This window comes from Tursiops truncatus, chromosome 21 (genome assembly GCF_011762595.2).
Source record: "Tursiops truncatus isolate mTurTru1 chromosome 21, mTurTru1.mat.Y, whole genome shotgun sequence".
Classification (NCBI taxonomy): domain Eukaryota; kingdom Metazoa; phylum Chordata; class Mammalia; order Artiodactyla; family Delphinidae; genus Tursiops; species Tursiops truncatus.
The window spans coordinates 32613246-32637547 of NC_047054.1; the positions used below are offsets into that span (position 1 = coordinate 32613246).

The window sequence follows — 24302 nt, forward strand, 5'->3', positions numbered from 1 at the left end:
ATCAACTATACTTCAATAAAATAAATTTTAAAAAACAACAATTATTACAAAGCTCACGACCACCTGGCTCCTACTTACCCCCTCCCCAATCTCATTTTAGGAAAAAAAAAAAGAAGAAAGTCTTCATTCTTTCTCCTGTTCTAGCTCAGCTATAGTTTCCTCTCTCGTCTCTAGAGCTTTCCACATGTACTCTTCTCTGTCCTTCCCCCAGTGGAATCTGTATTCCTCTTTCAGGTTTCAGTTTAGATGGACTTCCCTGACTCTAAGTCTGCCCCTTCCACCAGCAACGCCCCGCCCCCCCCATGTGCTCCTTGCTCATCACACCGTTTTGTAATTGCTTCTCATTTGTCTTCTCAGCCAGGCTCTCTGACAAGAGACTCGGCCTGTGATGTTGGTCATTGCAGCATGCCCAGCACAGGGCTTCATACACAGGAAGCTCTCAGCAAAGGTTAATTCAGTGAATGAGTGAGAAATGCCCGCAGCAGTGATAGCATCTCTGCACCTTAGACACACATTGCTTAGTAACCGTGTGTAATTGTATCTTGTGCTGTTTCTTAGGCAGTAACAATCGCTGACACTTTTCTAACTCAGTCCTCACAACAACTTTCCGAAGTAGGTACTGAAGTAGGTACTATTAGTGTCCTTATTTGAAAGTAAGGAACTTGACGTTTAGGGAAGTTAAGATACTCTCTCAATGACACAGCTGGTAAAGTGTTGGAGCAGGATTCAAACCCGGGGGTCTGGCACCAGAGCCCCTAACCCTACAGGAGGATGCCTCATGACTCAGCCATTCTGATTTGGGGTTGTCTCTCGGACTTCGTTCAAAATTAGCCAACTATCTGCCCTTAGCAAGTATGGCAAGGAACAATCCATGCCACTTTCAGTAAACGCCTATCATGGTCCTGTGTCAGGAGGAGCTGCCGCTCCAAGTGAAAACCACAGCACAGGCAGGGAGACGCGCTCCTTGTCGGGGGCATTGTTACCATCATCACCACAGCTTACCATTTTATTGAACATATTCAATGTCCAGGCACCGCGGCAAACCCCTTCCACACCCCATCCCACTTAACAACTAGGTTTAACCTTGTCTTTTGACTTCTACTGCATGCTTTTCTGGGTCACAGTGGCTTGACTCAAAATAGTCATCAGAGCTCCACTGCAATTTGGAGAGAGACCTGCCCAACCCCCTCATTTTCAGATCTGGGAACTGAGACTCTGAAAGGTTAAGTGCCTTGCCCAAGGTCGAGCAGGTGGTGGTCCAGCTGGGGCTGAAAGAGGCCGCCTGAATCCTGGTTCAGAGCTCTTGACAGGACGCCGTTACAGCCAATCACCTTTACTCAATGCACGTAAATGAAAAGGCATCACGTCCCTTTTTAAATGCACTTATTTAATGGAGAGTAGTTATTACTGCTCAGGATTTATTATCCATGATATGCTCTTCGATAAATCGTGCCCTGTAAGTCACACTTTTTGCATTCCTTTCGAGGCGCACTCCGCGGTTACGCAGGTGGCAGGGAAGACACCCGGGCCCTTTGTGACTGGGTGGCTAGGGGCCGGGCGGTCCGCCAACTGTTCATGACAGCCAATCAGGGCTCAGAGTCCCAGAGCTGCACCAATCAGAGATTACCGGAGCCTGAACAAGGGCCAATTGGGGGCTCCAGAACAGGGTGAGAGGCGGATCGCGATCAATCAGAGGGGAGCAATGGATCGCCGATGCCCAATGAGCGGCCTTCAGACCTCCGTCGCGGGCGGTGCTGGCGAGAGTCCCGCTGGCCGGCCAATCAGCGGGCGAGCGGCGGCCGGCGGGCGCGGGGGGGCCCCTGGGGGCGGGGCCTGCCCGTGCGGCCGAACTGTGGGCGCTGCGAAGAGCAAGTGGGGTAAGGAGGGCTGATGACCCGGGTCCCGGGTGGGGCTGGGCGCGCGGGGGTCTGGGCTGGGGCGCGCGGGGGTCTGAGCGGGGGCGCGCGGGGCAGGGGCGGGGCCACGGGGTGCCGCCTGACCGACCCTCCGAGCTGCGTGATGCAGCAGGGAGAGGTGAGCGGCTGAGTCCCGGTCTAGGGAGGTGGCCTGCTCCGGCCGGAGGACTGGGGGAGGAGGGGACACTGTTGTCATGGCGACGCAGGTGCGCAGACGTGCGACCCTTTTCAGCCCCGGATCGTGCGCACACCTTAATCCGCCCGCGTCTACCTCGCCCCAAGCTGCCTCCATCCTCCCTGCGACCAGCGCAGAAATAACCCTCGTTGGCAGCCGACTCTGCGCCGCCACAGCGTGGCTCCCCGGCCCCTCTCCCTCCCGCAGCCTCGTCGCCGGCAGAGGGATTAAGCTCACCCTGAGGCACTTGGTACAACAGGCCTTCGCGATTTGGCCACCTGGACCAGTTAGCGGAGTGGCCACAGCTGGGGTCCCGCGCGGCCGCCTCGTTTCTGGGGACTGGCACCGTAGAGATGCCGCCGCCTGAGGGACCTGGGGGATCCCCCCAGAGGGATTTTTTTTTTTAAAGGCATCCAATGTAGAGCCTTGGCATAACATGTAGTTAGAAAATGGGGTCTGACTGGATAAATCAAGATCACGACAGCTCTATTCCGTGGACCATCGCTATCCAGTAGAAATAGGCAGCGATCCACATACTGTGTAATTTTACATGTTTTAGTAAGCACATTTAAAAAATAAACCAGTTGAATTAATTTTTATATCTTTTATTTACCCAATATATCCAAAATATCAATATTAAGTATAATCCGTATTAAGTTAATATTATTAATTGACTTAATTAATTGATATTAAATTATTGGTAAGCTATCTTAAATTCTTTTTTTTTTTTTCCATAAAAAGCCTTCAAAATCTGGTGCGAGTCTTACATTCACAGCACATCTCAGTTTGGACCAGCCACATCTGAAGTACTCAGTGGCCCCATTTGTCCGATGGCTACTGTATGAGACTACACAAACATAACCATTTCTTATAGGTGTGTATTGTTGCCAAATACATGAAACTCATCAGTGTTCTTTGAAGCCCTCTTGTTACAAGGAGGCAACAAAAAACATGAGGCAGGGGCTTTTCTTCTCAAGGAGCTGCCAGTCCAGTTGAGAAAATAGACACTCAAAAATTAAGTGGAATTTTAAGTGAATATGATTCAGGCAGTAGTAAAGATGACAGTATATGATTAGCTGACAAATGAGATGGCTGATAATTACCCTTAGGAATTCTAGGGAGTGATACTTCGGGCTCCTGCAATAGCGGAAGACTTGAGTCTCGTCTTGGAAGGTGGGTAAGAAGGCTTGGGCTGCTGCACGGATGGGGAGGGGGTTTTGGTTGACTGCAACTGATCAGAGCTTCTCTTGTTTTTAGAGTTGAGCGTTTGCAGAGGCTGTCGGACGGAAAAAGACTTTCCTCTCTCACTGACAGTCTCCACCATGATTCACAGCCTTTTCTTGATCAACTCCTCTGGAGATATTTTCCTGGAGAAACACTGGAAGAGTGTGGTCAGCCGTTCTGTTTGCGATTACTTTTTCGAGGCACAAGAGCGAGCAACTGAGGCTGAAAATGTTCCTCCAGTTATCTCCACCCCTCACCACTATCTCCTAAGTGTTTACCGTCACAAGATCTTTTTTGTGGCTGTGATCCAGACGGAGGTGCCACCTCTGTTTGTCATTGAGTTCCTTCACCGAGTAGTGGACACATTTCAGGTGCGTGAATGTGAGGAAGTTCATCCATGTACCTTACAAAGTGTCTTTATAGTTCTGTTTCCATTGTTTTCAGCCTCAGTGAAGGAACTTAAAAAAGAAATTAAAACTCTGACTTTGCTCACTTCCTCTCCCATCTGGTAAGATGCTTTTTTCTATTTATTGAACGGGCTGCACCTAGAATGACAGGTTGTATACTTTTGAACCCGTTGCCTGGGAAAGCCACCCTACTTGGTATGATGGTATACAGTCATTTCATTTCTAGAGAATGGAATTATCCTACATTTTGTTCACAAAGCTGATGAGGTTCGATTTTTTATTTATGGTAGACTTGATGTTAACCATCGTTAACGACATTGCTTTGAGTTGCATCAAAAAGTGATTCACTCACCCTGGCAGGGGTAACTTGGGAACCCATCCTTCAGCTTGAATTTGGGGTGCTCGTCCACAGCATATGAGTACCAGTGACGGGCTGTTTTTTGCAAACTTAACATTGGAAAATCTTCTGTACCTGTAAAAACTTAAGTGACACATTTTCCAAGAGACAGTTTTCATTTCGAGTTTTTCCTTCAGGAATAGATTTGGAGATCTTGGGGCGTGGGAAGGTATGTCATACCAGGATGTCAACACCCTTTATGGCACGGGATTCTAGGCTGCCCAGACTCTGGATTCAGACATTTTCTCCCTAAAAGGATTGCTCAACTTCTAACGGTTGTGGTTGTTTGCATAACTCAACGATCCATGAGAATCAAGGGCCCTTTGCGTTAACTTCTGTGTCATGTGAGGCCTGGAACTGGTCATATGAATATAGAAATTGTGGGATTGGAGAAGAAGAGAACAAGGACCCAGACATTACGATAAAAATTAAAAAGCAAGTCAAAGAGTCCTTTCATTTACCCTCAGATATAGATCACATGTTTAGAACAGTTTCATTCCCCAAAGAATATACGTATATTTATATTTTTTCCCCAAATTCTTTTCTGGTAGTTCTGTTCTGGGATCCCAGTGGCATACTTGTTCCATCACACAGTGAAATCCTGAGAATGATAAACCCCAGTATGTGGAAGAACTAGAATAGCCCAGCAGTATTGATCTTCAGCCGCTGGAGCTGGGCCTTGTTAGGATTTCCACAGGGATGCTTTACGCCGTTAACAGTCTGCTCCCTATCTCCGTAGTGATACGATGTAACTTATTACAAGGCAGGAAGTGAGAAATGTTGTTTAATCTAGTTGAAACCACAGAGGAATTGGGGAAAACCTCAAAGTGGCTACTTTGGAAGGCTGGGACTTCAGAGCTTGCCATTTTGGAAGCATTTGTTAAAAGTAAATGGCTGCATCCTGATTTTAATGTCTTATCTGATGTGTGTTCTCTGGCTGCGCTCTTCCTCTCATAGCGGAAGGAGCTCCCGCTATGCAAGTGACGCACTTTGCTGTGGCGCTGTGCCGTGCTCACCAGTCTGCTTCCAGCTGATGATTGAGAAAATCACATTCTGCCTGACTAGAAAATCGAGGGAGGTGTTTTTTAAAGTTTATTTTATTGAAGTATAGTTGTTTTACAATGTTGTAATTTCTGCTGTACTGCAAAGTGATTTGGTCATACATATATATATATATACACATTTTTTCTTATTCTTGTCCATTATGTTTTATCACAGGATAGTGAATATAGTTACCTGTGTTATACAGTAGGACCTTGTGGTCCATCTATTCTCTATATAAGAGTTTGCATCTGCTAACCCCAAACTCCCAGTCCATCCCTCCCCCACTTTCCCTCCCCCTTGTCAAGCACAAGTCCGTTCTCTATGTCTGTGAGTCTGTTTCTGTTTCATAGGTAAGTTCCTTTGTGTCATATTTTAGATTCCACATGTAAGTGATATCATATGGTATTTGTCTTTCTCAGTCTGACTTACATCACTTAGTACAATGATCTCTAGGTCCATCCGTGTTGCTCCAAATGGCATTATTTCATTCTTTTTTATGGCCGAGTAGTATTCCATTGTATGTATATATACCACATCTTCTTTATCCATTTATACATCAATGGACACTTAGGTTGTTGCATGTCTTGGCTGTTGTGAATAGTGCTGCTATGAACATAGGAGTGCATTTACCTTTTTGAATTATAGTTTTGTCTGGACATATGCCCAGGAGGGGATTGCTGGACCATATGGTAACTCTATTTTTAGTTTTTTAAGGCCCCTCCATACTGTTCCATAGTGGCTGCAGCAGTTTACATTCCTACTGACAATGTAGGAGGGTTCCCTTTTCTTGAGTGAGGTGTTCTATTTATTTTTCAAAATAAAATCATTCTTGAGAAGGAAATGTATAACTTTTCCCCCCCTTCAATCCTCATTTTTTTAAAGAAGAAATCTTTTTGTTTTAGAAACACATTCCTGACTCCTAAGTGGTCTTGGATATTGGAATGTCTCTGATAGTTGATGTCATCTGATGTAATTTAGGTCATATCTGGAGTCTGTGTTCCGTTTTGGATGTCATAATTTGAGGAGACTGTTGGAAAACTAGAGCAAATTCAAAAGAAATGGCAAGACAGTGAAAGAATCTAGAAACCTTACTGTAGCACGAACAGTGGGAGGACCAAACGGGGAGTTTGGCCCTGTGAAGAAAAATGCAAGTCAAAGCTTGTCCTGGTCTTCAGATCACTAGATCACCGTGGGGCTGTTCTGTAAGGCAGACCTAGGAAGCAAATTTCAGTTTAGCAAAAGAAGGAACTTTCTAACAGTCAGTGCTGCCCGTGAATAAAATGGGCTTTCTCAAAAGGGCTGAATTTCCCTCAGTGGATGAATCCCTAGAGGGCTGTCTGAGAGGCCCAGCAGCAGATGTGCTGGCGTTGCCAGGAGGGGCCCGCCAAGAGGCTACAGCATGTCTCTCTGCATCATTTCATTGCCGTGCACCACGGATTACATGGTGCTTTGTAGTTTACAAAGCATGTTCATACATGTTCTCAGTTCATCCATCAGGCTGAGTTTTTACAACCCTGTGCAGCCCATGGTATTATCCTGACTATACTATGAGAGAAATCAAGACCCAAATTAGTCAGCAGGACTTAATCTAGTAGGTGACAATTAAGATTATTACCCAGGCCTTCTGATTTGGAATCCAGTGCTTTTTCCACAACCCAGACAATTTAGTATCTAAGTTTAACCTTTGTTAATAAAAGGACAAAGTGTTACTAGAATCCTAGCATCTTAGAGTAAGGGGATCCAAAGAGATCTTCAGGTGCGCTAGCTCACCCCCTCATTTCATTTCGTTTCTCTCCCAATTCTTATTTGCTGCATGAATGTTAAGGAATAGCACAACAGTAAGGGTTAAAAAGATTTTCAGGTCCAATGTATGTCATATTAGGTATTATCACTTTGCATAGTTCTTTCAAATTCATAAACACATGTAATAGTCTAGATTCAGTTTTGTATTCTTCATATTTTATTAGTTGAAGAAACTAACCCAAAGAGATTAAATGACTTACTCTAGTTTATGAAAGAAGTTATTAATGACACTTGTAGTACAATGCAGTCTGGTGTTCTTTCCACCAAACTGGGCCTGCCTAAGAGAACCATGGTTATGCTTCATTCACTTATTTTAGAAGATCCCAGAAACACAGAGTAAACACGTGTGGACAGGACTCGGTCCTTGCTCTCTGGGAACATTCCTTCACTCATCACAGTCTCTGAGAGACAAATGTATACACGTATTGTATTTTCATCAGGATTATTTTGGAGTCTGTTCAGAGCCCGTGATAAAAGACAATGTGGTTGTGGTTTATGAGGTATTGGAAGAGATGCTTGACAACGGGTTTCCATTGGCTACCGAGTCGAACATCCTCAAAGAACTGATAAAGCCGCCCACTATCCTTCGAACCGTTGTCAACACCATCACAGGTACGAGGGGGGCCCAGGGAAGGCTGCCACCCTCCTGGGTGTGGCTTAGCCTGCTGTTGTGCATTGTTTTGAGTGCTTGTCTTTGGGCATCGCAAACGTCCAGGTGCTTTAATTTTATTCTTTATAGTCTTTGAATATAACATGAAATATATTTTTGTTATATAGAAAATTGTAAAGTCACCAAAAATGATGTAGATTAATATTTATCATAATGGGAACATGTTCACAAAACAATGACGAAAAGTTAAGTTTAAAAATATACAACAGGGCTTCCCTGGTGGCGCAGTGGTTGAGAGTCCGCCTGCCGATGCAGGGGACACAGGTTCGTGCCCCGGTCCAGGAAGATCCCACCTGCTGCGGCGTGGCTGGGCCCGTGAGCCATGGCCACTGAGCCTGCGCGTCCGGAGCCTGTGCTCCACAACGGGAGATGCCACAACAGTGAGAGGCCAGCGTACCGCAAAAAAAAAAAAAAAAGAAAAAAGAAAAAAGAAGGTGTGCGTGTCTTAAGGACTTTAATGCATTGTGCCACATAGCCCCCCAGAGAAGTTACGTCAGTTTATACTTTCAGTAGCAATTATGCAACCTGGCCAACTCTATTATTATCGTTATTAATTATTTTACAACTTCGGCAATTGGATAGTTTAGTGATATCTTGTTACTTCCAAACTTGTTTTTTATTACTAAGGAAGTTAAAACCTGTTCAAGTGTTCACTGACTGTTTTTCCTCTATTGTGATTTACTTTTTTATGTCCTTTGCCTGTTTTTTTTTTGGTTATTGTTGAAATGTTTTTCTTTTTTCCTACTAATTGAAAAGTATTCCTTTCATTTAAGGATATTAAACTATCATATATACTCTAAATACACACGCTAGTTTGCAGGAGTCTGTGTGTATTTTGAATGCTCTGTTGTAGATGTTTTCTCACATCCTGCCCCTGGTCATTTAACATTGTTCAAGGTGGTGTTTGTTTAGCCACCTTTAAAGTTTTTTGATGTAGTCAAAATAATCATTCTGCTTCATTAAGGTTTTACATTTTGGGTCTTGCTTAATATATAAACAAGAGTTTTCATGGAATTTGACAAACTGAATGAAAAATACATTTAAAAAAGTAATTACAGAGGGGTTGGAAGAATTTGCCCTGTCAAATATCAAGACATATTTAAGTTCACTTGGTACATTAGACAAAGCTCATAGAATAGATATACTTTAAGAGCCAAGAGAGTTTGGGGGAAAAATATTTTTTTAAAAAGAGCAAGAGAAAAAATGTGTCCTATCAGAATCAAGATATATTATGAAGTTTTGGTAATTTTTAAAATATAGTATTAGCCCATTAATAGACAAATAGACAATTGGGATAAAATAGAAAGTCCAGAAACAGATCCTTTTATAGGAATTTGGTATAGATAAATGTGCTCATATATCAAATCCATGGACTGCGGGCCAGTTGTTAAATATATTGTATCGGGGCAGTCAGCTTTGATACAGAAAAGAAATGAAGTTCCCCTACTCACTGTATACACAAAATAAATTTTAGCTGGATCAAGAGTTAAACACAAAGAAACTTTATAATTGTTAGAAGGAAATATTGGCAAATGTCTTCTTGATCTCAAAGAAGGGAAAGTCTTTCTTTTAAAAAAATACAATTTTCTTCTTGTTCTTTTATGGTTTTATTTTTAGATTTAATTCTTTAATCCATTTGGAAATTGTCTCAGTAAAGTAAGGCTCTGTGGTTTTTTCTCCAAAACTGTCAGTTTCCCTAGCACTATTTATTGAATACTTTACCCCTTTTCCTCATTTTTTTTTTAAGTATGCATGCATCCATTTTATTTATTTATTTTTATTTTATTTATTTACTTCTGGCTGTGTTGGGTCTTTGTTGCTGCGCGCAGGCTTTCTCTAGCCGTGGCGAGCAGGGGCTGCTCTTCGTTGCGGTGCATGAGCTTCTCACTGTGGTGGCTTCTCTTGTTCCGGAGCACAGGCTCTAGGCGTGCGTGCTTCAGTAGCTGTGGCGTGTGGGCTCAGTAGTTGTGGCTTGAGGGCTCTAGAGAGCAGACTCAGTAGTTGTGGTTCACAGGCTTAGTTGCTCCGTGGCATGTGGGATATTCCTGGACCAGGGCTGGAACCCGTGTCCCCTGCATTGGCAGGTGGATTCTTAACCAGTGTGCCACCAGGGAAGCCCTCCTCGTTTTAAAATGATATTTTTATCTTGCACTAAGTCATTATTGGATTTTTGGTCTGTTTTTAGGCTTTCCTGCCTTATAACCATACTGCTTTAATTATTATAGCTTGTTGATATGTTTTAATACATAGTGCCTCTTTTTAAGAAAACAAATTGTCAGGTTTTTCAATATTCTGGGCTCATTTAAAACTTTAAAAGCTTTGTTAGTGACTGAATCACTTATAAATACTATGAAGTCATTTTCCTGAATCTCACTTAAATCTAGAAAAGATATCTGAAAACCAGCTATCTTAGTTGAAATGTTTTGTAAAGCTGCTGACTATATGTGTGTTTAATGTTTCCTTCTTTATATTAAAAAAGATCCAGGTTACATTAAAAGAAAATAGATTTTAAATTAGTTCTATTTCAGAATTTCAGTATAGAACCTTTGAATTAAAAAAAAAAATTGATACCTGTGGGGAAAAAAACAAATCAAGGAATCAACTTACAATTCTTACAGACAGGGAACGATCTGATTTATATTCTTTTCCTGAGTTCCAGTATTGGTATAAGAGAGATTATGTTTATGTATACATTTTAATACCTGGCATAAATGTATCTAAAAACCTGCTTCAAACTAGAATACTGTTTTTACCCATGAAAATTTTATATCAGTATGTAGATTACCATCCCTACCGAAAGCCAATGCATTATTTAAGCTGCAAGTATTGTGCAATTTGAGAGACCAAGTTCACGTTACTTTCAAAACCAAAATATGATATCTGTTTCTCAGGTAACTTGTTAACCTTTATTCTGCTTGAGGAGGCAGATCAGCGGGTGACAAGTTTTTAAAATAGATTAGGTTACCAAGATAGAAGTTGGGAAAGCTATAATCTTTTTCTTGGAAAAATTCTTCAATTAAGTGCATGGATAGCAGATGTATAGAAACTTTTGGGGAAGTGTTCTCTGGTTGTTGGATAATTGGTTACATCTAATTATCAAATATTCATTGTCTCAGGAAGCACCAATGTGGGTGACCAGCTTCCCACTGGGCAGCTGTCCGTGGTGCCTTGGCGACGGACTGGGGTGAAATACACCAACAATGAGGCCTATTTTGATGTGATTGAAGAGATTGATGCCATCATTGATAAATCAGGTAAGTGCTTTCAGCCTGTTCACAGAACTATGAAAATAGAAAGAGGCCCCTTTTAGATAGTGCTAGCTAGTACCAGAATTACCCCCTATTCAAGGTCATTCATTTTAACTTAGTGGCTACTTTGTGTCAAGCATTGTGTATTAGGACTGGACTGAAGTGTTATGATGTAGATGACATGATCATACATGTAGAAACTTCTAAAGACTCCAACCAAACACTTTTAGAACTAATAAATTCAGTAAAGTTGCAGGATACGATATCAACCTGCAAAAATCAGTGGTGTTTCTATACACAAACAATGAACTATCCAAAAAGGGAACTAAGGAAACAATCCCACTTACAATAACAACAAAAAGAATAAAATACTTAGGAATAAACTTAACCGAAGAGACTTATACACTGAAAATTACAAAGCACTGATCAAGGAAATTGAAGAAGAGCAGATAGATGGAAAGGCATGCTTTGTTCATGGATTGGAAGAATTAATATTGTTAAAATGTTCGTAATACCCAAAGCAGTCTATCCCCATCAAAATCCCAAATGCTATTCACATAAATATCTCAATGGCATTCTTTATAGAAATAGAAAAAACAATCCTAAAATTCATATGGAGCCACGAAAGACCTCAAATAGCCAAAGCAGTCTTGAGCAAGAACAAAGCTGGGAGCTTCACAATTCTATATTTCAAAATATATTACAAAACTACAGAAATCAAAATGTATGGTAGTGTCGTAAAAACAGACACGTATCCCAGTGAAACAGCATAGAAAGCTCAGCAATAAATCCATGTGTTTACAGCCAGCTGGACTTCAACAAGAGTGCCAAGAACATGCAATGGGGAAAGGCTAGTCTCTGCAGTAAGTGGTGTTGGGAAAACTGGATATTCACATGTAGAAGAATAAAATTACCCTTATCTCACACCACATACAAAATGGATACAAGACCTAAACATAAGATCTGGAACCATAAAACTACTAGCAGAAAACATAGGGAAGAAGCTTCTTCACACTGGTCTGGGCAGTGATTTTTTGGATATGACACTAAAAGCAAAGGCAACAAAAGGAAAAATAGATGGGATTGCATCAAGCTAAAATGCTTCTGTACAACAAAGGAGCCAATCAACAGAGTGGAAAAGACAACCTACAAATGAGAGAAAATATCTGAAAACCATGTATCTGATAAGGGGTTAATATCCAGAATACACGAGGAACTCATACAATTTCATAGCAAAAAAACCCAGATAATCTGACAAAAAAGTGGGCGCAAAGGATCTGAAGAGACATATTTCAAAAAAAGACATACAAATGACCAACAGGCATATGGAAAGGTGTTCAGTGTCACCAGCCATCAGGGAAAAGCAAGTCAAAACCACAGTGAGATACCACCTCACACCTCACATCGAAAAGACAAAAGATGACACGTGTTGACAATGATGTGGAGAAAAGGGAACCCTGTACACTGCTGGGGGGGCATGTAAGTTGGTGCAGCCACTATGGAAACAGTATGGAGGTGCCTCAAAAAATTAAAACTCCCTTATGATCCAGCAATCCCACTTCTGGGTATAGATCCAAAGGAAGTGAAATTAGTGTCTCAAAGAGATAATCTACACCCCCTTGTTCATTGCAGCGTTATTCACAATAGGCAAGATATGGAAACAAGCTAAGTGTCCGTTGATGGATGAATGGATAAAGATGTGAGATAGACTCACACGCAGGAATATTATTCAGCCATAAAATGAAGGAAATCCTGCCATTTGTGACAACATGGATGAACCTGGAGGACATGATGCTAAGTGAAATAAGCCAGACACAGAAAGGCAAATATCGCGTGATCTCACTTATATGTGGAATCTGCAATAGTCAACCTCATGGAAGCAGAGAGTAGAAGGGTGGTTACCAAGGACCTGGGGGAGAGGGAAGTGGGGAGATGTGGGTGAAAGGGTGCAAAGCTTCACTTACACAAGATGAAGAAGTTCTGGGGATTTAATATATGGCACAGTGACTACAGTTGTGTACTTTTTTTTTTTTTCCCGGTGTTATTGAGGTGTAATTGACAAAACTGTAAGATACTTAGCATGTATATTATGGTGATTTGATATACATATACACTGAAAGGATTTCCCTCATCACCTCACATGTGTATCCTCTACTTGAAATTTGCTAAGAGTGCAGGGCTTAAGGGCCCTCACCACCAAGAAAACCCAACTGTGTGAGTTGATAGATATGTTAATGAGCTTCACTGTGGTGATCACTTCACAGGGTATATGTGTATCAAAACATCAAGTCGTACACCTTAAGTAGATACACTTTTTATTTGTTGATTATACCTCAACAAAGCTGAAAGAAAAGCAATAAGAAAAACATGATGCAGACCAGTGCTGAGCTTACACTTTCACTGGTTTTATCCTCTCGAGTGAAAAAGAAAGGTAACAACCTGATCTCCTGCTGATCAGATTTCCTTTTGGAAGTATTTGACTCTCAGTTCTCATGGCAGAACTAACATTGTAATCACTAAAATTCAGAGAACCTTCTTTTCTATCCATTGGGATAGGTTAATGTGACTACAAGTCCTTGGAGCTTAGAAATTTAGAGAAAGTTCTCTTCACATGAGTGAACTCAGTCATCCAGAAAGTGTTTACGGAGAACCAGTGGTGCTGTACCTGAGTGCCAGATCATGGGCATGTGATGGTGACTAAGACAGGGTCTATGGCTGCAGGAAGCTTCCTGAAAGTCTAGCAAGGGAGAGAGAAAGGGAAAAAGATGGAGCATAAGAGAGGTCCCCTCCCACCCAGGGCAAATTATAAAGCTAACTAACGCTTTGTCAGGGGAATGAGTAGGAGTTAGTAAGACCTACGTGGATTTGGGAGCAAAGCAGTGCAAACACTATAAGATGAGTAAAATATTGTTGGGAAATAAAGTAGCTCAGTGTGATTGGATTGAGAGGTGTTAAAAAAAAAAGAAAAGTAAGCGATGAGGCTTTAAAACGAAGTAGGCACAGCAGCTTTTCATATTAGCCCCAAACTGGAAAGGACCCAAATGTCCATCAGTAATACAAAGGATAAAGACATTTCGATATGATCACACCATGGGATACTCTACAGTGAAGAAAAAGAACTGCAGGTACACCTGACAGCATGAATGAACCTCACGGTATTGAGCAGCAGAGTCAGATGCCTAAGATCACATACATTTATATGACGTTTGAAAACATGTGCAACTTAATCTAAGGTGATAAAGGTCAGAATTTTAGGGACTCAGGTGAACTGGGATGGACAACAGGAGTGTGCTGAGTTGCCGGTGAGGGTCCGCATCTTGACGCGGGTGGTATCTGCGTAGGTGTGAACATATTTAAAAATTCATTGGGCTGGACATTTAAGATGTTTGCGTTTTACTCCAAGTTTGATCTCAATGAAAAAGTAAAAAAACAAACCCAAAAAGCTCTAGGTAGCCAGACGGTGAAGAATCTTGTATGCCATTTTAAGGAGGACCCTTTGGAGCAATTGAAGAGTTTTAAGCTGGGAATAATTTGACAAGGTTTGTTGTTGAGAACCGTCCAACGGGCTGCTGCGTGCAGCGTGGCACGGAGTTGGGGGGAGTCTCGGGGCAGGGAGGCGGGAGGCTGTGGTGGAGTCCAGGCCAAGGTACAGGTTCCGTGATGGTAGTGAGGATGGAGAGGAGCGGAGGAGTCACGGGAAGAGGGGCTGGAGCGCTGGTGGGATATGGATGCCAAGGGGGCGGAAGTCATCAAGGACGCATCCGTGTTTCTGGCTTAGGCAACAGGATAGATGGTTTTATCATGAAGCTAAGGAAAAGAGAAATTGCAGATCCAGGAATGAAGATAAGGGACTCACTTTTTGACACGTGGAGTTTGAAGTGCTTCAGTCACGTCCAAGTGGGGCAGTCCCGTTGGCAGGAGTGAGGCTGAACTGGAAAAAGGATTAGGAAATAATTGGCCATCAGTGGAAATCGAAGCCTTAGGAAGGAGGTAAAGTAACCCAAGGAGACCGTGTCAGGTTCAAGAAAAGAGAAGTTCAGAACTGTGATAAGATGTCGACATGTAAAGGATGTCCAGAGAAGGAGCAACCTGCAGAAGGCACGAGAGAGAAGAGCTAGAAAAACAGGAAATCGGAGCGGTTAGGAGAAGGGAACACTTGAAAGAAGGAAGTGGGCACAGGGCCCTGCAGCAGGGAGAGCCTGCAGGGTGAAGACCAAAAGTATCCATTCCATCTGGTGGCAGAGCTCCTTGGTGCCCTTAGGGAGAGCAGTTTCTGATATGAATTCAGTGTTCTGAGCCATTGGTTAAGATAGCGGTGCTCTGTTGGGTTCTGCCACTAGATTGAAAATTCCTTTAGGCTAGTAACTGTCTCGCCAATCTTTTTTGCCCACTGCTTCATTAGTGTCTTGCGCTTGTTATGCAGTCGATAAAGGTTTAGAAGGAGGACAGATGGACTGGGTAGATGAGCTGGATGGATGGATGGATGGATGGATGGATGGATGGATGGATGGATGGATGGTTGGACAGAAGGAAGGAAGAAAGAACGGGGGAGGGGAGGAAGAAGGAAGGAAGGAAATAGGACGGGAGAAAAAAGAGAAGGTTAAAGGAGGGAGGGAGGAGGGATGTTAGTTGGGAGGGACAGAGAGGGTTTTACCTTCTTTCCATCTTGTTCTGTCTCAGGGTCCACAGTCACTGCTGAGATCCAGGGCGTTATTGATGCCTGCGTCAAGCTGACCGGAATGCCCGACCTTACGCTTTCCTTCATGGTAAAATCCTGGGCCAGAGATTTAGTTTTTGGGAAATTAGATGCTTCTGGAATGACAGAGTGGGGGGAAGGGGATGGAACCAGAAGAAGTGATCAAGGACAACCACAAAGCTCATGTTGGGCTTGAATTTTCTAAAAGTAACGACAGAGTCTGTGTGTGTGTGTTTCAGTGAGAACAGCATCTGAGTTACTTTCCTGAAAGAAGCACAGTGTTTAATTCCTGCTTGTTGCTTTCCCTTTCCCTTGCCTGTCACCCAGAATCCCAGGCTGCTGGATGATGTCAGCTTCCACCCCTGCGTCCGCTTCAAGCGCTGGGAGTCCGAGCGCATCCTCTCCTTCATCCCTCCTGACGGCAACTTCCGCCTGCTCTCGTACCATGTCAGTGCACAGAAGTAAGCAGCCATCGAACCAAAGGGTGGAGTGTGCGTGTGCGTGCGTGTGCGTGCATGTGTATGTGTGTTTGGAAACAGTATCCATGGTGATGAAGAACTCAGGCTCTGGAGTTACCTGGGCTCCAGGTAACTAATTGGGTAACCTCAGGTGAGTTGCTTATCCTTTCCGTGTCTGTTTTCTTACCTGAGAAAGTTGAAGTAATAAAAGTAATAAGTAAGTTGAAAATAATAAAAGTACCTTGTTATGTGGGTTAAATAAGGGACTCTAAACAGTGCTTCACACAAAGTAAGTGCTCGTTAGGTTTACTGCTGTAAGTTTTATTGTCGTTATTATATGCCTAAACGGGAACTTTTTCTTTTCTCAGATTGGAATCTGAGAACACCTGTATTCAATCCCCTCCACTCAAAAAAGCCATGAATGGTGCTATGAAAAAACATAAAATTCAGTGATTGTTTTGGTCTTGCACATTCTGTTTACTATGGAGTCTGAGGGTTTTAGGGGAAGGTGTATAGTAGAAGATATGCAGACTGAAAAGAGCTGTGGGACCTCACAGCCACTGAAGCCTTCCTGTGGGATTCGGAATAAATAATGTAGGGAAATGTCTGAGCGCCTGAGGGCAGAGGCTCTGGAATCAGACTGCCCACACTTAAGCCCCACCCGTAGTACTTATGATATATGACCATGGCAAGTTAGTTAACCTCAGTTACGTATGAGGATGTCAGTATTCATGACATCAGGACAGAGGCAGTGCCTACTTCCTACTTACAGGGAGGATTAAATGAGCTAATTGAGAGAAAAGCTTTAGAGTGGCGCTGGCCACAGGAAGTGCTCCACAGATGCTAAGGATAGTTACAACTTTAGTATCATCCCGTAGCTTCTGTGTTTCCTCTTCTGTCAGATGACAACCCTACTCCTTAGGGTTTTTTAAGGATCAAAGTCAGGTCAAAGCACTCTCTAGAAATTGGAAAAGCTCCGTGACGTATGAATATTACCCTCCCAAGTACAAATAATTATTGGTCACATGTCACAAAGTAAAACACGGAAACGTGGTTTTTGTTTGCCACGCCTTTTTCTCATAGTCTGCCAGGTCTGCTCTTTGGTTTTGTTGATATCATTCAAAGAGTCATTAGAAGAATTAGTTTACTTACTAGTCAGCATCTTAGCTTTACAAAAAGAAAATAATTAAAGATGTCTAGAGGGTTTTTCTGTGCTTACTTTGTAAGATAAGGAAGCAGGTGAGGGAGGAAAGGCTGCCAGCGGGGCAAAAAAAGGGAAGTGTGGCCCTTTTTCCGGTACATTAATGACATGGGCTTTTTGTCTCTCTCTTTTCCAGCCTGGTGGCGATTCCAGTTTATGTCAAACATAACATCAGCTTCCGGGACAGTAGTTCTCTTGGCCGCTTTGAAATAACGGTGGGCCCTAAGCAGACTATGGGGAAGAGCATCGAGGGGGTGACGGTCAGCAGCCAGATGCCCAGAGGCGTCCTGAGCATGAACCTCACGCCGTCTCAGGGCACGCACACGTTTGACCCGGTCACCAAGGTAGGAGAATAAGCGGGAGGGTGAGCTGCCGTTGTTATAAATAGAGGAACTCTGCAGGAGCCCTTATATCTTGTGGAAAGGGGAGATGGAGCAAAGGGACATTGTTTAGGACACTGAGATAATTGATGGTAACAAATAGTATTCTCTGCTGGGAAACACCCTGGAGGCCGGCACCTCAGATGAAGGTTCCACTGTAACTTCTTTCCTGTTTCTTTGGAGATGCTGTCTTGGGATGTAGGAAAAATAAATCCCCAAAAGCTCCCCAGTTTGAAGGGGACCATGAGTCTTCAGGCTGGAGCTTCCAAACCCGATGAGAACCCCACGATTAACCTGCAGTTTAAGATCCAGCAGCTGGCCATTTCTGGTGAGTGACACCCAGCCCAAGGTTGTGGGGCGGGCAAGCGGCCAAGGCAGTGAGCAACATCGCAAAGCCTCCCGGCGGCTCCCTGTCTGCAGAGTTGTGTTTCGTTACCGGATACGTGATCTTCAGTCAGATCTTTCCTAGCACATTTCTGGAGAAAGTCCGTAATCCTCACCTCAAAGTTGGCTTAAGTGACATGAATAAAAGTGTCTGAGACACATGTGAGAAGGAAACAGTATCGGAGACAGAAGTGTTCCCAGGCCGAGGCTGAGTCACCCTGGGCCTGCTGATTGGGGTCCCAGGGTTTTCAGTAGGGGGATGTGTCCGCATTCTCAGCTGGTGACTGAAATAACAGTTCCCCTTCCCTCCTTTCCCCCAGTTTCAGAAGATTTCGCAGGTGCTGTTATCATTGGGAACCCTCGGGCCAATCCGAGTCATTGACTGTAGTCTATGCCCCGCAGGTAGTTTACTACGCGCCAGGCACTGGTTTAAGCTCTCTTCATCTATTTTCTTATTCAGTCCTTAGAACGACCCTTTCAGATGGATAGGAGATGACTTCAGCTTTATATGAAGTTCCTGTTCCTTTTTACCAACGGATCTTGTCTAGTTTAAGTGATTAGAATTCACTTAAATAAGCTCTTTCATCTTAAAATACTTAATAAACTTTAAAGCTCTGCACAGTACAAAATGTTCATTTCTTAGTATAGTGAGAATAGGAAGCACTCATGTATTAATTCATCACTTTTCATCGTTAATTTATTCATTTAGTTATACCTTTATTTGATTATGAATTTGTTAATTCTGTTATTATTATTAATTCATATGTTCAACCCCATAACTTGAGAAAAATCTGGAGCGGTCTTAATTTTCTCTTACCCTCATTTCAGCCTGCGTATAACTTTCTGCCCTTTCCACTTCAGGAATATGTCTCCGAATAGGCTAGCTTTTCATTGGGGCAGGGTTTTATTTTCAGCCTGTTATACCAAGAGTGAAGTATCTGTCGGCTGCGTTTAAGTGATATAAGTAAGGGCAGGTATTTTCCAGTTCACTGTTGCAGATTTTTCTAGCCCACGGATCTCTTTGAGTTGAAACGAACCTAAACAGTTCTGCTACCTGCTTCTTTTGAGTAATGCTTATGTCTTGTTCTTCCTTCCTTCCAGGACTCAAAGTGAATCGTCTGGATATGTATGGAGAGAAGTACAAACCCTTTAAGGGCATAAAATACATGACCAAAGCTGGCAAGTTCCAAGTTCGAACCTGAAGGGAGAGTTCTGCAAAGGGAACAGTCGTGAACACTTTTTCATTGCTTACTTGTCTAAAAGTAAAAACTGTCAGCCCTCTCCTAGGTCACTGCCCACTCTGGACCACCTGCTAGTGTTTTCCCATAGCTACAGTGCCCCGGAGCTAACGAAGGGAGGCTGGGCCGCCAGGGAGGCCTGCGCAGAACCCACACACCAGCAGCACCAAGTCAGTTCTCAAAGCAGAGGCGTGCGATGCAGGGGGAGGTACTTGATGCCGTATGTAACTACTTGTGACATGGTTACCACAGGAAAAGACCAGCGTTTGTTACTCGCTTGGCTTTAATTATCTGAAGCTAAGGAAAGACGTCTTTAGTTTTTGGTTTTTTTTTAATTTATTTATTTTATTTTTAGTTATTTTTGGCTGCGTTGGGTCTTTGTTGCTGCGCACGGGCTTTCTCTAGTTGCGGCGAGCGGGGGCTACTCTTCATTACAATGCAGGGGATTCTCACTGCACTGGCTTCTCTTGTTGTGGTGCACGAGCTCTAGGCACACGCGGGCTTCAGTAGTTGTGGCACGTGGGCTCTGTAGTTGTGGCTCGCGGGCTCTAGAGTGCAGGCTCAGTAGTTGTGGCGCACGGGCTTAGTTGCTCTGCGGCATGTGGGATCTTCCCGCACCAGCACTTGAACCCATGTCCCCTGCATTGGCAGGTGGATTCTTAACCACCGTGTCACCAGGGAAGTCCTGTTTTTGTATTTCAAGCTGGGAAGAAAGATTAGAGAGAGCAAGCTTGGAAGAGAAGGACCGTTAGCCAAGGAGGGGCCGGAGAAGGCTCTGTTCTCGGGGCAGCGTGAAGCACATGTGTGCACCGCACACTGAAATGAGGAAGGTGGGAGGAGCTGTCCAGCTCCACCTGCAGGGCGGCTGGGAGGAACAGAGTTGAGTGAGTTTCTTTTTGACCCTTCCGCTTTCATACAAACATAAAAATTTGTACTTCTGGAAATGCACTGGAAACTTCTTAAATTCGAGTGCACTGTTGACATGGAAACCCCAGTAGAATCAGATTTTCCCTTAAAGACTACGATGCTCTCTGACCGGTTTTCCAATACTGACCGCTGCATGCCTCCAGCACGTGGCCTGGCATCTTCAGCGAGGATGAGCTGCCCTCTTCCAGGGGGTGTTGCCTGAAATGCCTCTTTCCCTAACCCCCCAACGGCTCCACTCACTTCACTCTACAGAATTCCTGTTCCGCGAGGAGCGCTTCAGAGAAGCCAATCCCATCACCCCTAGGGCAGCAGGTTGTGTGTCATAGTATCGGAGTGTAGATGGCCCCCTCGTGCCACCTCTGTGACCCATTGGTTCCTTGTTCATGTCTGTCAGTGCTGCCCTGGTGCTGCAGTCCGACCTTCCCGTCTGCAGCTTTTCCAGTTGTGACCCTAAGTGAGAAGGATGCTGACCACCGAGGGCACGGCCAGTCCTGGGAGCTGCCCAGTAAAGTTATTTCCTCGGAGTCTCCACTATATAATATATTCATTAACAATGTATATCGACCAGTCGGTTTTTGTTTTAAGACAAAAAAATCTCCTGAATCGTTGAATAAAACTGATGTTGTAGGAAGATGGGCCATGTTGATCCTGTGTAGCCTGGTTTAAGAAACACGGGCAACTGAAGGCAGACCTCAGGTGTTCCCAGCAGGGAATTTTTACTCTAGTTTAATACGCCCATTACCCACTGAAATATTTATGGAAAAGACATGTTTTTAAAATTATACCTTTAGGAGCGATACTGCACCCTGCTTCGTGCAGGAGAAAAATGAAGACCTTGTACTCTCCAAACCCTATGTTTTTTCTCTAAAACCCTGTTTCCAAATACTTCAGCGATTTTTTTGTTCTAGTTTTCTCTTCCTACTTCCTGGACTTGTTTTTGCTGCAGAATACTGTTGCTTTGTGGTTTTCCTCTGGGGTCAATTGTGCTGGGGACAGCCAGCACATGTGTCTCATACTCCATCACTCCAGAATTTGTCCTGGATTCCCAGGTCCCATACACACCTGCCATGGAAGGGAGACGCCTCTGCCTGTGGATTCCAGAATACCGGAGCTGCTTCTCCCGAGGGCTCTGGAGGATTTCAGGGTTTCCTCGGTCATAGGAAACAACCAATATTGGTCCCTGAATATTCTTAGGTTTATAAGTCCAGCTGTCCCTCCAGGGCAGCTCGTCCTAATTTCAAGGGAAGAACTTAAGGAGAAATAAAGCACCGGGGCTGTGGAACCCACAGGCCTTTGCATGGGAGGCACCTCTGGGCTGCAGACCCCTGGCTACCCCCTTCAGCCGGTGGTGTGTTAGCATAGCGGGGCCGGGCGCCTCTGCCGAACCGCTCGGTTCCATACATGTTTAACGTGCAGAAGCATCTGCTGTGTTTAAATGTTAATAAAGTTGAGTGTTAACAGTTCTTAATGTCCTGAGGGTCATGTTACTAGGACTAGCGGTGATGCCGTGCACACACACCCCAGTGGAAGCAGGAAGAAAGAAACCAGTTCATGGGGATCTCACTGCTTCTGCACTTTCCAACCAGCAGACCTGAAGCCATATGTCATTTTGAAGGTTGTGAGAACAAAGGTCCAGAGCCATCGAATTATGTCCCGCCTAGTGTGTGAAAGACAAAACCATGCAAACTGCTGGCGTCTATTCTAGTGCTTTCCTCTTCCTCTCGATCTTCCTGGGTTGATTAGTTAGGGCGTGAAACGGGGCTCCGAGGTCCCAGGCATCCTAATTGTAGTGGAGATTTCCCGGAGTCTCCTGTGAAGTGTAGACAAGGGTCCTTCTCCTACGTCTGTCCTGATTTCCTTCTCTAGGTCCTCTCGTGGCCTGGGGGAGACTAAGACTTCTTTCTGTTTTCTAACCACAAGTGTTGTTGAGTGTTTATTACTACCCCATCCTATCTGTTTCAGTCGTTCACGTCTCTTCCTTTGGTCGGGCTGTTTCCCTAACCTTGTGGTGTGACCGGGTACATTTTATAACATTTGTACTTTCCTCTATGGCCAGTAGGTGGTGACTCAGTGCCAGCAATGACATTAATTTTTGTAATTGTTAGAATTTTTAAAAGGGAATTGAATTTGGAAAGCTTAAACTTTCCCCCAAGATCCCAAGTACTGGGGACTTTGTGGGTCTTTGGCTTTCAGAGTTAAATGTGGAACCAAAGTTTATGACACTCTTTTGACAGCCTGACTTAAGATTGGGGCTCCAGGGGGGTCGGAGTTTCAATCATTTGAGTTCCTCTAGGCCTTTACCCATTAAAACAATTTGCACAATTATCTGAGAATCATTTTTGTTCTTTGGGTCTATTAGCATCTATCTGTTTTATCAATATTAACCAGCAGGGGATAGTAAAGAAATACTACTTAATTTACCCTTATACCCATTTCGTTCCCCCGACAAGTCCCAGACAGTTTACCCTGACTTTTCTCACCCACACCGGGTAATGATGTGTTGTTCTTTGAGTGTGTTTTAGCCTCATCCACATGAATCAGTCCTGCAGGGCTGGGGCTCTGCCTGGAGCTCAGTCACTGGCCTCTACTGAGCACCTGTCTTCATGCAGCCTTTGGTTTCCAGGACTTCACTCAGAGGAATGTTGGGGCCTTTTAACTTTGCATTTTCATCAAAGGAGCCCTCACTGCTTCAGTTCATTTCATTAACCCAACTACCCAAAGAAAAGCTTGTCCTGCAAGGGGGGAGGGGGTGAAACCAGCTCAACTCTGGCCAGAGATGCTCAGGGTCTTCCTTACTGCTGTCCTCCAGCAGTGTTTTTCCGAAATGGCTAAGATGCACATCTGTGTAGGACAAAACCTGCCACATTCACAGGGGAACTTGTAAGCCAGCAGGCTAAGGTCAGGAAATCTGTGACTTACATTCCTGTGACCCACGTTTATTGAACTGGTCCAGGGACTTGAGCATTTCAGGGAAATTGGTGTTTTCCCCCCTGAACCAAGCTCTTGGGCTTTAGAGAGTCTCTTTCCTTTGTGAGTTGAAACTACTTTTCTTCTAAGAACCTCTAAGCTGAGCAGTTCTGACAGCCTCGAGAGAGAGACAACTATGACCTCGTTTGCTCCAAGGAACAGTCGGCACTTACGCAACAGCAAGAATGGCATCATATTTGTGCTTGTATCTGGGGTGTCAGTGATAACAAACACTGTCAGGCAGCAGCCAGGAGTATGGGTTGCAGCTCAAGAGTAGTTAAGAAAGTCTAAGAGAGGCAGAAAGCAGCATTACTTAAGTAACATACTTGTGTGGACTGGTCTGGGAGTGAATTCTTTCTAATGAGCAGAAAAGCAAAATGGACTGACCCTAATACTAGCTCCTAGTCTGAACTAACAATTGGGATGTCACTGTGTCAGCAAGGTCATGCTTAGCATCTTCTTATCCCTCGTTCCTCCTTTATACTTGGGTCCAACCTAGGGAGTCTCCCTACCTAGTCTGCTCGCAGGGCTAACTTCCCCAAGCCTCGCTCGGTCCATCATTCCCCTAGCCCAAGCCTCTGTGGTTCCCTGTTGCCAACAGAAGTAAGTCCAAAGCTCGGTTTGGCATTCAAAGCGCCGTAATTAAATTCCAACCTACATTCTTCTTCATGAACTTCACTTTGGACAAACTAGCTCAGTTCCTCCCCAGACTCCCCCTGCCTTTTTTGCCCTCCAGATCTTTAGATTTTCATGCAGTGATATTCCTTGCCTCAGGAACTATATTCAATATCCTATGACAAACCACAATGGAAAATAATATGAAAAAGAACATGTATGTATGTATAACTGAATCCCTTTGCTGTGCAGTAGAAATTAACAACATTGTAAATCAACTGTACTTCAATAAAACAGAATTTCAAAAAAATTTTTAAAATGAATGCCTTTCCCACCCCTCTCCACCAGCCCAAATCTTGCCCAGTTTTTGAAAAGCCTACCTAATTCTATTTTTTCCTTAAGATTCCTTTTTTCAATTTTTCTTTTATTTTTATTTTTTGCAGTACACGGGCCTCTCAGTGTTGTGGCCTCTCCCATTGCGGAGCACAGGCTCCGGATGCACAGGCTCAGCGGCCGTGGCTCACGGGCCCAGCCGCTCCGCGGCATGTGGGA

The 24302-nt window shown here is 43.9% G+C and overlaps 1 protein-coding gene across 3 annotated transcripts; it reads left to right on the forward strand.

Moving 5' to 3' along the window:
• The first annotated feature begins 1781 nt into the window (after positions 1–1781).
• AP3M2 (adaptor related protein complex 3 subunit mu 2) lies at positions 1782–23782 on the forward strand. Of its 3 annotated transcripts, XM_019921599.3 has the most exons (10): positions 1816–1877; positions 3201–3264; positions 3349–3686; positions 7407–7578; positions 10753–10890; positions 15565–15650; positions 15908–16041; positions 17376–17583; positions 17803–17947; positions 19105–23782. In XM_019921599.3, the coding sequence occupies exons 3-10, from the start codon at positions 3414–3416 to the stop codon at positions 19203–19205; spliced, it is 1257 nt and encodes a 418-aa protein (XP_019777158.1). In that variant the 5' UTR covers positions 1816–1877; positions 3201–3264; positions 3349–3413; the 3' UTR covers positions 19206–23782. The 3 variants fall into 3 exon arrangements, with proteins under 3 accessions (XP_019777159.1, XP_019777158.1, XP_019777157.1); XM_019921600.3 differs by lacking the exon at positions 3201–3264 and having other exon boundaries at positions 1782–1877; XM_019921598.3 differs by lacking the exon at positions 1816–1877 and having other exon boundaries at positions 2046–3264.
• Positions 23783–24302: the final 520 nt, after the last annotated feature.

What these genes read in the sequence shown, in the direction of transcription:
- AP3M2 (XM_019921600.3), top strand. Translation starts at nt 3,414, where the DNA reads ATGATTCACAGCCTTTTCTTGATCAACTCCTCTGGAGATATTTTCCTG. An exon ending in CGTTGTCAACACCATCACAG is followed by an intron (nt 7,579 to 10,752) that starts GTACGAGGGGGG and finishes TCATTGTCTCAG; the next exon opens with GAAGCACCAATGTGGGTGAC. An exon ending in TGCCATCATTGATAAATCAG is followed by an intron (nt 10,891 to 15,564) that starts GTAAGTGCTTTC and finishes GTTCTGTCTCAG; the next exon opens with GGTCCACAGTCACTGCTGAG.